The 15,065-nt window shown below is 37.0% G+C and overlaps 1 protein-coding gene across 2 annotated transcripts in view; it reads right to left on the bottom strand.

Moving 5' to 3' along the window:
- Window positions 1–15,065, bottom strand: part of ADGRB3 (adhesion G protein-coupled receptor B3) — a 734,763-nt gene that overhangs the window by 424,473 nt on the left and 295,225 nt on the right. For both annotated transcript variants that reach the window (XM_003789674.1, XM_003789673.2), the window contains 2 exons: window positions 4,812–4,976; window positions 4,199–4,363 (listed from right to left, as the gene is read on the bottom strand). In XM_003789674.1, coding sequence (XP_003789722.1) covers window positions 4,199–4,363; window positions 4,812–4,976 — 330 coding nt within the window. The remainder of the gene's footprint in view (window positions 1–4,198; window positions 4,364–4,811; window positions 4,977–15,065) is intronic.

Genomic DNA, 15,065 nt, shown 5'->3' with positions numbered 1-15,065 from the left:
TAGTTAATAACCCTATTTTTTCTTAAGGAATTCTGTAAAGAGATCTTATTTTGGTTGAAACATGAGTTGGCCAGAGATACTCAGAATGAATTGTGTGAATTTTCATTATCAACCAATTCCAGAAATAATCTCTCATTTATGAAAAAGCATTAGTAGAATAAAATTTTGCAATCTAGTTGAGGTGATCCATATTTCAACTTTCACCAGTGGAGAAGAGGTAGAGGACCACCCAAGATCTTTTTAAATTTCATCTCACTATTATTATTACTACTACTACTATAGGTCATTGAAATCACTCCAGAGGATGGGCCACAGACCAGCATCACCAGTACCACTGGAGAGCTCATTAGAAAGGCAAATTCTACCTCATCTCTGCAAAAATAGAAAAATTATAAATAGTAATATAGTCCCAGCCACTGGGGAGGCCAAGATGGGAGGATCACTTAAGCCTGGGAGCTATGATGACACTACTGCACTCTAGCCTGGGCAACAGAGCTAGATCTTGTACTTCCTCCACCCTAAGAAAAAATGCAAATGCCTAAATTAACAGGCGCTCACTAGACCTGTTGAAACAGAAACATGGAAGGTGTTTCCACAGCTCTCTGGGTAGTTCCTACGGACACTGAAGTCTGGGAAGCACTGCTGCGGAAGTCAGGGCAGGCACTCGAGACAGGAGTGCAGAGGAAGCACTTTGATTCTTTCTTCCTACTGAAGACAAGTCAGAAGAAAATTACTCAGAAACCAAATGAATAATTCCCTGGTCTCCAGAGAACACATAATCCTGTTGGAGAACAACCTTAGAGAGGTGAGGAATAGTCACTCCCAGAATGACAATTCTCCTAAACTGGGGGAGAAGGAGACTGCGCCAGATTTACTGTATTGTAGGGCTCTAATACAAGTGCATTATAATGCTGGAAACAAGTTTTGCATCACCGACACTACTGCTGCCCTCCCTGGGAATGACTACTTAGAGATAACTATCACAATAACCGCTACAGCTCTGGTCTAAGTTGTCATCCCTGTGTGTATTTATGATAAAGCTACCTTACTTCACAAGTTTTTTGAACACATTCAACCAGCGGGGTTCACTCACCATTTATAGACAAGGCAATTGTGATTCCAAGAAGAAAATTTTATGTATGCATCAGTGTAATTGTGACTTATAAATAGTGCGTTCCAACTTAGCAGTTAATGACTGAGGAGTAATGGATCGTAGAATCACAGCTATAGGGAAAGTGAGCCCTTCCCCTGGGAATACAGCAAGCAGGTCCCCAGGCAGCCAGAAAGTTAATTTAGGCCAAGCCAGCAGTAACATTTGCTCTCTGAATAATATTAACCAGGAAAATATTGGAGCAAAATAGCAAAAACTAAAATCCCTAAAAATATGATGTTTCACATCAGAGAGATATACCCAAATCAGGGGAGCTGTTACCAGCCTGCCATTTTAACTCTCAAAGCCTGAGGGAATACAATGAGATGGAGATAAATGAAATCATTACTTGGTGTATTTGACCAATTTAAAAATTGGGCCACTTAATATCTCCCTTACAGTTTTTCTGTTTCTCAACTAGCAGTAATTTTTAAAATAATTTTTTCTTTTCTGCAATTTTTTTTGTAATAAAAATGAAAGCACTATCTTACTGGTGATCAAGGATGCCATTTGTAATACTTTAAAAAATCTATTTACCAATAAAGAAATAACCTAATCTCAATGGGAAAATTTTTTTTTCCATTTTTTGTAGACATCATAACAGCTTTAGATTAAATTCAGATGATTAATCATTATTTTCATTAATTACCCAGACAAAGATGTGTGTATATTATATTTCTCCTTCCTGACAACAGAGGATCTCTTGGCACATTTGATTAATTTGTTTTGCATTGTAATTCAATGAAGCATAAAAATAGATAGTAGTTGTTTCCAGAAATCTGAAGAAAAATTACGAATGGTCCTAAAAATAATACTAGAAAAATATGTTTTTTAAGAAATAAATTAGTTGAGGTTTTGTTATTGACAAAAAGAGAAAGCTGCCTTAGTAAATGTTATGGTGATTTGAAAGTCTTCTCAATTTATAGTATAAATAATATAAAGGCTGAAATAGGAATGCTAACTATATGACCCTAAAAGTAATCCTTCCTGACCACAGAGAGGAACTCTAGTACAGGAGAAAGCACGTCCACTATGGAAAAGAGTTATTAATAAATGCAGCTCTTTTGATAAAATATTTGGGGGATGATAAGATGTGATGTATATTCTGTGGCCTCTGTGCAAGCACTAATATAAATGATGGTACTGAGTCAAGAATTCATTTTAATTGTGAGAGTGATTTTTATTCACATGTGTACTTGTAAGTAATGTATGGTTCTCTTCAAATCATATTACTGAGAAAAGTAAAATGAAAACATTAATAATACCCAAAATGTATAGGGTAACGGAACTTTTTTCAGTTTTATGTGATAATTTCTCACCCTGCCTTAAATCATGAAAGCCAGCAAGCAAACCTAGCATACTAGGTATACTAGCTTTCCTGTAAATAGATTTGTGAAATGTTTTCCAAACAGCAGGTGGCAATCTTTGTAAATTTGATGGCCATGGTCTTACCCTTACCTTTCTAACTGCAGAAGAAAGACGGTTTTAAAGGACCAGTTAAGAGCCTTGCTATGCTCAGACTGCTTTAGGGAACTTCAGATATGAAAAGATGTTGTATTTAATCCTGTTTACTACTCTAATGACATTTCTCCCCAGGCAAAATAAATGTTTTTGTTTAATATTCCTTACTTCTCGTGTAGCACAGGAACAATTTCCCAGTGCTCATACTTTTAAAATCCAGTTCTGTTGGTATTCTCGCTGCCGAACTGTGAGAAGTCTTCAGAATTCTAACTATGGAGAAATACAAAGCTTGGATTCCTCGATATCTCTTAGACTACTTTAGCTTTTTTAAAGTGAAGTCGTCACTCCAGATAGAGACAAAAATTTGTACCTTTCTTGAACTGAAAAGGAAACTCAAAGATTTGGAACTAGCTGCTCTGACTGTCCCCCTAGGAACTAGAGAGATCAGCTAGCTTGTGCAGAAAGAGTTACAGTTACTCCGAGCAAGAGGACGCCCTGCTGAGTCTTCAGGTTCTCCAAGTTCGGCACTGTCTTCATATCACACTGGGAAGTTTTGAAATCCTATCAACCTCTTTACCACACTCAATTTTTGCATTTATTAATAACTCTTTTCCACAGTGGACGTGCTTTCTCCTGTACTAGAGTTCCTCTCTGTGGTCAGGAAGGATTACTTTTAGGGTCATATAGTTAGCATTCCTATTTCAGCCTTTATATTACTTATACTATAAATTGAGAAGACTTTCAAATCACCATAACAATTACTAAGAAAATTGTTCATATCATTCTAAAATCCTGATTTTCACTTATTTATTAAGTGCTCGGTGCGTCAGTAATATTTTATGACAGTTTGGACTGAATACATGTTTAGGAAGGAGTCTTTGTTCTATATGACCTTTTAAAATATGCACTCTAAAGTTTGGGCAACTTCTGACTTTTCTTTCAGTTCCACGGTTATACGTAGGGTTTTCTAATGTAGCAGAAAATGCCATGCTTTCATTAATAACTAAGACCTTCTGCTGTCACTTGAAATGGTATTCCACATGGGAATGTGTTTTTACAGTAGAAAACAGGGCAAGGGCAGGTCAATGAAATACTCAAGGTCACCCATCAAGGAGGGAATAACCAGCAACAAAACTAAAAAGGGCCTGGCGGTTAACACCATGTCTTTATCTTCTCACTCAGCTTTCTAACTCTCATGTTTTTATATTTCTAACATAGATAATCTAAGGCAAGTTGTTTCGCATTCTCAGTAAACTAGTATTCCATAAAATACTGGAAGTACCCTTAAATAATTTAAACTATAACCAGTCTTACACTCTTTAGTGAGGCTACCTTTATATTATAGCATTTTTCATTTTTCAATTTCATTTTGCAACAAGTCCTTTAAAAACTTACAGGACTATTTTCTGACAGACAAACAGAGATTGCCCCATATGTGATAGAAACAAGTCAACTTCCACTGATTATTAATAATCCTTCACTGAGAAAGTACTGCCCTGAATCAATGATAATATTGTAAAGTCTTTTTTTTTTTTTTTTTTCAGGTTGTAAAGCTTTCCCCTGGGGATAAACTCGGGTCCTTCTCACCGGGGCATCGCTGCTCACTGCATCTTCTCACTTCCTCGCCCGTTCCTTCACACTGCTGGCCTGTGATCGCCGCACCCTGACAAGTCCGGATCCGCCTCTCCCAGCCACCGTCACAGGACTTGGAACAACCACTCCAGTGACCCCATTGATTCCACTGACCATTGGCTGAAAGAAAGGTGGCACGGTCAATAGCAGTGTCTCCGCCTATGCTTGGGAATTTTAAAATCTGAGAGCATTACTGTCCCTTCAATTTTTAACAATCTATCACCATGAAGAAACTTTATTCATATATTTAAATTACTGGCCAAATAGAGACAGCACTGTGATTAACAGAAGTTCATATGTGAGTGTCAGTGCCTCTAAATGGACATTAAACCTTACTGGTTAAAAAAAAAAAAAATGCCAGTTCAGTGCTAACCGTCATATTTTGGTATTTAATCTCAGAACTTCCTAAATTGTATTACTTTATTAGCAGTGGAATAAGTTCTGGTATAACTGGCTTCACCTAGAAGAAACATATAATTATTATGACATTATTCCATGGCCGCCTGGCATGGTCCTGTCACACTTTGTGAGTGGTCGGCGCCCTCTCTGTGCAGGACTCAGGCCTCACCTGTGCACTCCGGGTTGTAGCACTCTCGGCTTTCCGCCCAGGGCCCTCTGCACTCGGAGCCCCCGTGAGCGGCCGCAGTGCACTGGCGACTCCTCTGCTGGGTCCCATTGGAGCACGTCACTGAGCACTGGCTCCACGAACTCCACTCCTGCCACTGTCCATCCACTGCCAGAGGAAAAAGAGACAGTATAAGGAACTCTCCAACAGGGAAAGCTGCGCACAAAGTACCTGGAAAAACTATCCTTGAAGAGGAATCTCAATCAATGGCCACCAAACGGGAAGGTCACACTGACACGAGAATTAATTATTACTCTCCGAATTACGAGGGCCTTAGTTTCCACTTCTCTTTCCTATTATATATCCAGTATCTCTTTCTTCACTTATTTCTCAAAAACTATTTATTGAGTTCTCAAAAACATAAGGCCTTGGGCAATGAGATGGGTACACGGAGCAGTGAATAAAATGAATACTAATACCCGTATACAGCTCAGATTTTACAGAAGGAACCACTACAAATAAACAGTAAATAATGGCCTAAATAAATCAATTCTATGGCAGGTTTGCAAAGGATAATTTCATCACACTGTCAGATATAAATCTGGAGGATCCATGGAGTCTTCCATGACTAAGGTTTCAGGCAAGCCTTGAAGAACAATGAGAAAATACTGAGGATTAAAGTATGTCCCACACAGAAGGATGTGCAAAGTTCCTTGAAGAAACATGGCCATGTTCAGGAACTGGAAGAAAGTCATTGTGAATAGAATCGAGAGAGCTGTGTGCAGAGAGGTAACAGAAGATCCTGGTCAAAAAGAAGACACCAGATTTTACAAGACTTGCATCAGCTGTGTTATGTTTAAGAAGATGATGAAGGATTCAAATGGAGGATTCTATGATCAGATCTAGTCAGGACGAGGAAGAATCAGAGGAGAAGTTGGGAAGGGTCTGAGCCAGGATGATGAGGCAATGCTGATGAGTGCCTTGGAGAGGTTAGAAAGCTATGAAGAAGGGACGGTAAGAGGAACTCTTGAAGGGACTGGGCATGGTTGCTCAAGCTGAAGAAGAGAGAATCCAGGTTACCCTCAGATGACTGGTGTATGATGATTGGAATTTATTATTTTTTTCTTTTATTCAGTCATGTACACATAGATCATGAATACATTTATGCTTTTGTGGGGTACAATGTGTTGATTTTTTATACAATTTGTAATGCTTACATTAAACTAATTAATATAGCTTTCACCTCATTTACTTAATTATTGTGTTAAGACATTTATGTTCTATACTTGATAGATTTGACTTGTACCCTTGCAATATGCTCCGTGATGATTGGAATTTAATAGTGACTGTTATATTTGATTTGTCTTCAGGATGTTCAAATTGAGATTTATTTAATCATTTGTTCAAATGATTTTTGAGCAACTATTAGTTATCAGATGCACTGGTAAGTGTTAACAAGAGATAGAGAAATAAAGGAATATGAATCCCAACCTCAAAAATCTTATAATTTAAGCCATTATACATGCAAACAAATAAATAAAAGGTTAAGGGCAAACATTTCCCAACACAATACACACAGTATTTAGGCTTTCAGAGGACAGATAATTGAGGAGTAATTATATTAGATTGACAACGGTGAGATCTGGGCAATTTAGACATAGGAGAAAGCACTGAGAAAGGCATAATCATATATGTCACAAAGTAGGAATGGGCCAAGGATTCAAACAAGAATATTTTCCAGATTAGAATGCATCAACTAGCACATATGAGTTGAGTATAGTAGTGTATGGCTGTTTGCTTCTTCCAATATCATTCCATGGTTCTTCCTCAAATTGATCATAAATAAAAAAAATTTCACCACAAATGCAAAATTCTGACCCATCTGAGCTAATGTTGCTGTGAAAACTCATTCAAACAAACAAGAAAGCTTGGCAGAATATGAGTAAGTACTTTCAACCTAATTTCAAGCCTCTCATGTAGCTATTAAAAAGAAGGTTGTTTAATAGGTATCTAGCTGCACTTAATAAACCCTTTGTGAGATTAAAAATCACAAAATGCTAATTCAATCATCCCATTCATGTAATTTTGGCACCTGACTTTATTAAACGAATCTGATACAATCTTATTGACAATGTACTCCATTTGCTAGACAAAAAAGAAAGTTCCAGGGAATCAATAAGACATTATAAAGTATTTCTCCCTTATTGTGGCTTTAAATGTGAGTGCATTTTTCATTTTAGAATTTTGCTTTTCAGAGATAACACTTATTAAAGCTTGCATTATGAACCCTCACTCTCCTGAGCATTCTGAGGACTTATAAAAACGGATTCACGTCCTACACCTTACTATCTATTTGGCCACAGAATGTACATTATTGAGAATGTTCAGAATGCAACGCATTAACAAAGGTGAATTAGGTGATGTCAACCTCATCTTAGTGCTACGTGCCTAGTGGAAAGGAATCAGTGATGTCCTTCAGCATTCTGGTTTGAGGCAAAGTTTGAGAATGATCTAATGAATGCAGTAGGTGCCCACTCACTGGCAAAGAGAAAACCCCTTTCTAGCTAAAAGGATGTGGAGTCAGGAATGAGGAAGTCCAACGTAGAAATCAGAGAGAAGAAATTTAGCAGAAGGAACAAGAAAAGCTCTTGCTCAAAAGATATTAGGAAGAAGGAGAATGTAGATGTTGGATTTGCTCATGAACCTTTCACTAAAAGAAGACTGTCCGTCACCACCAGTAACAAAGAAAAATTAAGATTTTAAATTCACATATTTGTAATATTAGGCGCTCATTCCTTGTTGACAATCTACATATTCTGTGTTATGGCCAACATTCAAGAGAGGGATAATTATTAGAAACCTGAGGTTCAACAGTACTGCCCGCTATGAAATACACTAAGAAAACATTTTCAGCGTGAATGGTTATGTTTATAAAGTCCAGGGAAAAAAAATGACATTGATGATGTATTTTTTGTATTTTTTGTATTTCAAGTCATTGAGAAAACAGGGAATCGAGAAGTCAGAAGGAGAGGGACATATGAATTTAATTTAAAGGACTAGAAGATATAATATATATATATGAAAGAATTTATTTTCAGGCCTAATATGACATTCTTTTATTTTTTTTCTCTTTTTAGTTTCATATTCTAGAATTTTTTAAAACATCATTAAATATATATATATATATACACATATATATATGTGTGTGTGTGTGTGTATGTATATATAATTATAGGGATATTAGCCCCCAAACCTCTCAGGAAGTTACAATGTCATCTCACTGAATGAGAGCAGATGGAAGACAGGGAGGTTTGGGGGAGGTGAACATTAAGAGTTCTGTTCTGGACATTTAAGCATTTTCAAACAGAATGTATGCATTATCTTTTAGGGATAAATGCTGAGAAAATTAAAAATAGGCATTTATCATATGGTATATCTATACTTCTTTTTTTATAACCACTCATCGAGGTTCTCCAGGAAGTGAAGGGATGCCATCTTTCTTTTTATTTGTTTAGCTGGGAACTGCTGTGGGAAGGAAGCTGGTTCTCCCTCAACCCTGCATGCGGGCTCCTCCCCACGGTTAGCATGAGGCGGTGGAGACAAACAGGGCCTCTGCTCCCACGGGAGGGCTGACTTCCAGCGTTACTAATAACGGCCTCTCAGGGTCTTTGGAAACGTATGGATGTGAAAATACCTTAAAGCTTTCTTTCTAAAGCTGCGTGCCTACTGAAATATGATTCACATCTTGGTGTTCTTTCAGAAAAGCGTTCCATGATAAGTTGGGAAAATGTAAATGTTCCAGAGCCCCTCTTAGCATTTCCTAATGCACTCAGGAATCAGGCTGTGGAGAGGGTTTAGTCTGTGACTGGCCTCGCTCCACTAGGACCTGGTGGAAGTGTGTTGAGAAAGATGACTAAGCTTAGCTTTCGTGTCAGAGTCTGGGGGGCTGTGGTGGAAACAGACGCACAAGTAAACGGATGAATAAACAAACAAGAGAGTTTCAGGTGCACGTGTTAGGAAGACAATGTGAAAAGAGGGAATGCTCGACCAGGCCTCTCTGAAAAGATGACACTGAGCTGAGTCAGAAGCACCAGAAAGAGTCAATGATGTGACCATGTGCAGAATGCCCCACGGAAATTCAAAGTCTTGAGATCAAGAAAGCGCTGTGTTCAGGAACAGATAGAAGGCTGGAGCTGGTGGGATCATGGAAGGTGGCAGAAGATGGATTCAGACAGCACCTACCAGCCAGATCTCATGGGGCCCTGTACGCCACGTGAGCAGGGGAGATCCAAAGGTATGGGGGATTTTTAAGTAGAGAAGTGATAAGATACAATTTACATCCTAAAATGTAATTTTACTGCTGTGTGTAGAATGGACAGGATGGGGCAAGAATGGATACTGGGAAATATGATCCTAGACGAGACAGAACTGATGGTGGCAGCAGTGGGCACAGAAAGAGGTGGGTGCATATGTGATACTTTCCGCATGTAGAGTTGGCAGGTTCGTGGCAGGGGATAAAAAATAGAGAGTCAAGGTTGGTTTTGGGGGGTTTTTCTTAATCAAATGGGCAAAAAGTGGATCCTTTTATTGAACTATGTTAGTCTAGTATCCAAAGAGACCTGTGCATGTACAGCCCTAACAGCAAAATTTACATTTTTATGATGTTGAATTTGGATTGCCATTTTGGACATGATTCAAGGAGTACTGTATTAAAGGAACTTTGTTTAAAATGTTGCCCCCCCAGATTTATTTGGAATGCAATCCCCTCCCCTCGTTTTTGTTTTAATTATTCATGCATTAGTGAACACTATAACAGAATACACGTCTTCTATAATACGTAGCCACATTGGGATCAATACTTTCTTGGGCCTTTTCAACCTGTCTTCATTTCCATCATAAGCACTAGCAGTCGTATTTCTTTTTATTTTTTAACATTAGTTTTAAATTTAGAAGCTCCAAGTAGCTATTACTTGATGAGTGATTCTACAAAGGTGACTAAAAATCCCGAACAGTAAGGATACGTTTTGAAGCTGGGAGACCAGCCTGTGTTACCACTGTATAATGTGCTTCCTTAATACGTAAATGTCACATTGGGCACAATTAAAGTTTCACTTTAGCAGTGTAACAAACAACCAGATTGTACAGAATCAGAAGAGTTAAAATGACAAAAAGTTTAAATTATTACATTCCTGGGCTTTACTTTGTTATACGAACTTCTTGCTGCATAAATATAATTTTGCAGGCTCACTAGGAGAAAAATTGTCTTCATACAGTGGCCAGATTAAATTTTGTGGCATTTTTTAATAAAAGGATTGTTTATCAGGTGATTTTCACATGTTGACCAATAATTGCTGACAATGTAGAATAGGTTAGATAACAATAACCACAAATTAGATCATGCGCTGGTCCATAAGGTTCTGAATATTTTAATAATTAAAATTCTCATTTGGCACCTTCTATGGGATGAATATTACGGATTGATTAAGTCTCACATAAGGAAGCATTGAAGGGAGAAAAATTCTGAGCCCTGGTTTTGAAGTTATTTCAGTTATTGATGGCAAAGTTAGAGAGTTCAAATTTGCATTGAGTTGGGAGTTATCTAAGGGTCTAGAAAGACTCAGGATATAAGACTGAAATATATCAGAGTCTACTCTCTGGCTTTGGGCATATACTGAAGAGCAAAAATCTATGTCTCCTACTTGTCATTTAAAAATAAACAACAACAATTAACTTCTTCTTCTTATAAAAAACAATAATAAGAAGTTAATTGATGACTCCATACTGAACCTCAGAGTCAAAACATTCTATATAGATATACTTTTATTTGACAATGCAAATGTTACTTTCTTTGCATTACTATTATTATTATTGCTTAATACTTTATTGCAGCAATCTTCTGATTTCTTTTCTGAATATATTTATCTTCATTCATTCTTTACAAGGTTTTTGTTTCTAGTCCTTATCTTAAACATTGTTATTGTTGTTAAATTTTAAGCCTTTTTAATTTTGTAAAGGCAAAAAGTGGAAACCTAGTAAACACATGTATATGTAAAAATAAAAAATAAAGATGAAAATAAACAACAAAGGAGAAAAAAATCAAATGCAATATCATCTTTAACAATTTGAATTAAAAATACAAGCAAATGATTATGGTAAGGCTAAGAAGAAGAAAAAAACATGGTAAACAAGTTAAAGTTTAAATGAGAAAACTATTAAGAAGTAAGAATAAGCAGGGCAAGATTAATACAGACACAATTAATTTTAAAAATCTTTCAAGCTACGAACTAAATGAACATTGGAATAATGTTCAAAATCTAAGCTGACACAAGACAAATACAATCGCCATGCAACAGATTAGAAAGTTAAGAAGATAAAGTTGAAATTAATTTAAGCATAGGTGAATGAGCCAGCATTTGAGTTTCAAATCTTAGTATCTTCCTACCAACACAATCAGGGACCTTTGACCCAAGTTCTGACAAATGTTTAGCATTTTCCCACTTCCCATCTTCACTAGACAGAGGGACCTCTGGCTCAGCTCTCAAAGGCACTGAGAAACAAAATTTTAGGTTTGCAAGAGATTTAAGCGTCTTGCTGTGGAAAATAGAAATATTTGGGTGCAGTTGTGCTTCTGAGGTCTTACTGGTGAGGGATTCTCTCTTTTTAGTGTTGTAAGAGTATGCAAATGGATCTGGAAACTACAACCTGACCACATTCCTGTAGGGGTCTCTGAGTTCACAGGAATGCTGTTTCTTTTATTTTGTTTTGGAGAGTCTCAAGCTCTCACCCTGGGTAGACTGTCATGGCGTAACAAACCACAGTAACCTCCAACTCTTGTCTCAGTTTTCTATTTTATTTTATTTTATTTTATTTAGTAGAGACAGGGTGGGGTGGGGGTGTGTGTCCTCTTGTCTCAGTTTTCTATTTTATTTTATTTTTTTTAGTAGAGACGGTGGGGGGTGTCTTGCAATAGCTCAGGCTGGTCTTGAACTTGTGAGCTCAAGCAATCCTCTTGTCTCAGTTTTCTATTTTATTTTATTTTTTTGTCTCAGTTTTCTATTTTATTTTATTTTTTTTAGTAACAGGGCGGGGTGGGGGGGTGTCTTGCAATAGCTCAGGCTGGTCTTGAACTTGTGAGTTCAAGCAATCCACCTGCCTCTGCCTCCTAGAGTGCTAGGATTACAGGCATGAGCCATTGTACCCGGCCTAGGAATACTATTTCTTAAATGAGGATGACCAGCTTTAAAACTGCTCAGCCTTACAGACTGACCCCAACCTATATGTAAGTACTTGTCCCTATGTCAAACCCAAGAGACAAATCTCTTAGAGTCTACAATTAGGGATGTAAAACTGAAAATTTATCACAATATCCTTAGTTTATTTGACCTATTTTTCCTGAAACCCCTTGATTTTAAAGTAATATCTTCATATAAATCATAATAAATATCCTCCCCTTTATATCAAGATTTATACCTTCCAAGGTACTTCCACCTAATAGTAATCATATCCCATGACATGGAAGGATAATGAATACTGGCTGCATTTTGTAAATGAGACAATTGAGGGAAAGAGAAGATAAGTTGCCTAAGTAAAGTTTCTTAATTAAGTATTAGGACCAAGCCTTAATCTATATCTCCTGAATTCTAGACTACTCTGTTTGCCACTGAATCATGTAATGAAATTCATTTTTACATAACCCAGTATATAAATAAAAAAAGATATCCCAATAGATCTTTTATTTATTTTAGTCTTTAATCTTTCACGCAATTACTATTTATCCCTGTCCTTTATGTTATTTGCACTTTACTGTATGCTTATCAGATTAAGAAATGGCAAACTGGAGAAAATGAGAAATAAACTTAAATCATTGGCTCCTCCAGTCTTCAACTACCAACTGTAGGAATAAAATTATCACCATAAAGTAAAAGACTATAAAGGAAATTAGCACAAAACTTGAGACTTTAGAACTTAAGCTTTTATGTTCTCTGAAACGTTCAATTTTGGAAAACATAATATAAATTTTAATTTGGGGATATATATCTATATAATTTTCTGAAAAACCCTACTAGAAAAATGTAAACGTTCCATTATGTTTGACACTTTTCCCCAGTTAAATATTAATAAAAATGAAACCATTAAGGACAGAGATTTCTAAAGTGATCAAATCACTCTAGCAGAGGAGTCATCATAAGGAACGTCAGAACTGGTCCTACACACACTGCGAAACCTCTGTGCCATCAACAGCCTGCCTCACGCTCACAGTCAGGCTGTGTTATCTCCTGCTGGCCCTAAACCATTACAGTAAACATTAATGTAGACAAAGTCACTTCAGAGATAAGAACAAGCTCACAGTGCAACCCTCAAAGTACCCAACATTCTTCTTTCTCAGCTAATATGAGTGACTGCTATTTTTTTTCCAATTATAGCTAGTTTTCCATTCACTTAGATAACTTGAGATATCCAGATACAACATTTTTATTCCTTCCTAAGAGCATCCAATCCAGAACAAAATCCAGAAGTTTTATTCCTTCCTAACAGCATTAAATCCTCCCCCTAATCAACTATCACAAGCCCAAATTTCTTAATAAGTTTTTCTAACACCCTCTTACTGAGATGCCCCATAGCTCCTTATGTTGGTTTTTCTTCCCTGGGAAGAGTAAAGAACTCAACTTTGTGCATTACAGGTATGAGCCTGACAGACTTTGGTTGGAAGGTGTGACTTAATAATGCTAAGACTTCCCTCGTTGCTCCTTACCAGGTTCTCTACCTTTCAGCATCTCATCTAGTTCTCTTAATGGCATTGTGAAGTTGGTATCATTTTACAGATGAAGAAACCAAGGATCACAAGAGTGACATAGTTACTTGAAAAGGTCAAAGTCTAAATTTCGACATCTGTGTTCTCTTGCAAAAGTCTGAGATGTGGTCTTGCCACTACACCACACTAATGTATAATCAAACAGACATAGGAAATGTCCTTTAAAATCTTGGGATAAATTTCGGAAATTTGGATTGTGTATGTCAAAAAGTCTTTTCAGTAGCAACTGTTGGATAGATACCACCAGGTACAAAGTTGGAGGAAGACATAAACAGGAAGTTGAAGAGAAGTTCCTTGTCCTCAAATACTTCCATTATTAATAGTGTTACAAACTCAATGCTCAATTAGTGACAGCAATGAAAATCCAGAGAAAATAGAAAACATAGGCTGGACTGCAAAAAGCTTTACATTTGGTAAGATGGAAAAACAGACCACAAGGACTTCTAAATGAACACACACACACACACCTCCACAGTATTTTACCTGTTAGTATAGTTGGCAAAAAGAAGAAAATGAGGTCACATGATGTTTATAGCCAGTCAGTAAATAATAATGCATTCCCTTTGTTGCTCCATGCCTCCTGCCCAGCTCCCTCAGCAAAATCAGCCAGTGCTCTCAGGCATGGCAGACCAATTTGAACAAATAACTCAAACTAGGAAATACCAAAAATGCTGTTTCCCGATCTTCTTCTCTCCTATGTGAATCCCTCAAAAGAAGTAGAAATGCGGGACACTGACTAAGCAAAGTATCTGATAAGATAATAACTATTTATATGTCCATATCAAACTCTGCAAAAAATACTTCATTATTTGATGAGAACAATGTATATATAATCATCCTTACATAGAGTCTAATTCATCATAGTGGTTTGCAACCCTCGTCATCATATGTTGGTTAATACACTAGTGTAACCAAGGGGAACTTCTATAGATGTTGATCTCCATTCTTCACAACTGATTAACACCTATCATAGTTTTATCCCCTCAATAATTTCTTATGAATCTCAGGGAGGATGGTTAGAAGAAATGTCTGTTGAAACCAGAGTCCTTTAATTATCACCTTTCATTGAGATTAGAGTATTTCTACGCCTTTTTCAGAACTGCTAATTTTTCATGAGTTTATGTCTGAATTTTCTTAATATATTGTAATTTTTTTTTTTTTTGCAGTTTTTGGCCGAGGCTGGGTTTGAACCCACCACCTCCAGCATATGGGGCCGGCGCTCTACCCTTTTGAGCCACAAGCACCGTCCTGTAAACTTTTTGTGATTAGGAACTACATATTCTTCTCAGTAGTGTCTTCTCTCTAGCTGATACATGATGATGCTTTTATATTTAGTGAACATGGATGAGTTTGGCTGTCAGACGATGAGTTCTAAGGAGAAGTCCAACTGTTTACATCACATAAATCTCATATTCTAAAATCATAATGATCAAATTTAGAGAAGT

The sequence above is a fragment of the Otolemur garnettii genome, unplaced genomic scaffold (genome assembly GCF_000181295.1).
Source record: "Otolemur garnettii isolate 467f Iridium unplaced genomic scaffold, OtoGar3 scaffold00035, whole genome shotgun sequence".
Lineage (NCBI taxonomy): Eukaryota > Metazoa > Chordata > Mammalia > Primates > Galagidae > Otolemur > Otolemur garnettii.
This window is presented reverse-complemented; position numbering and strand designations above follow the sequence as displayed.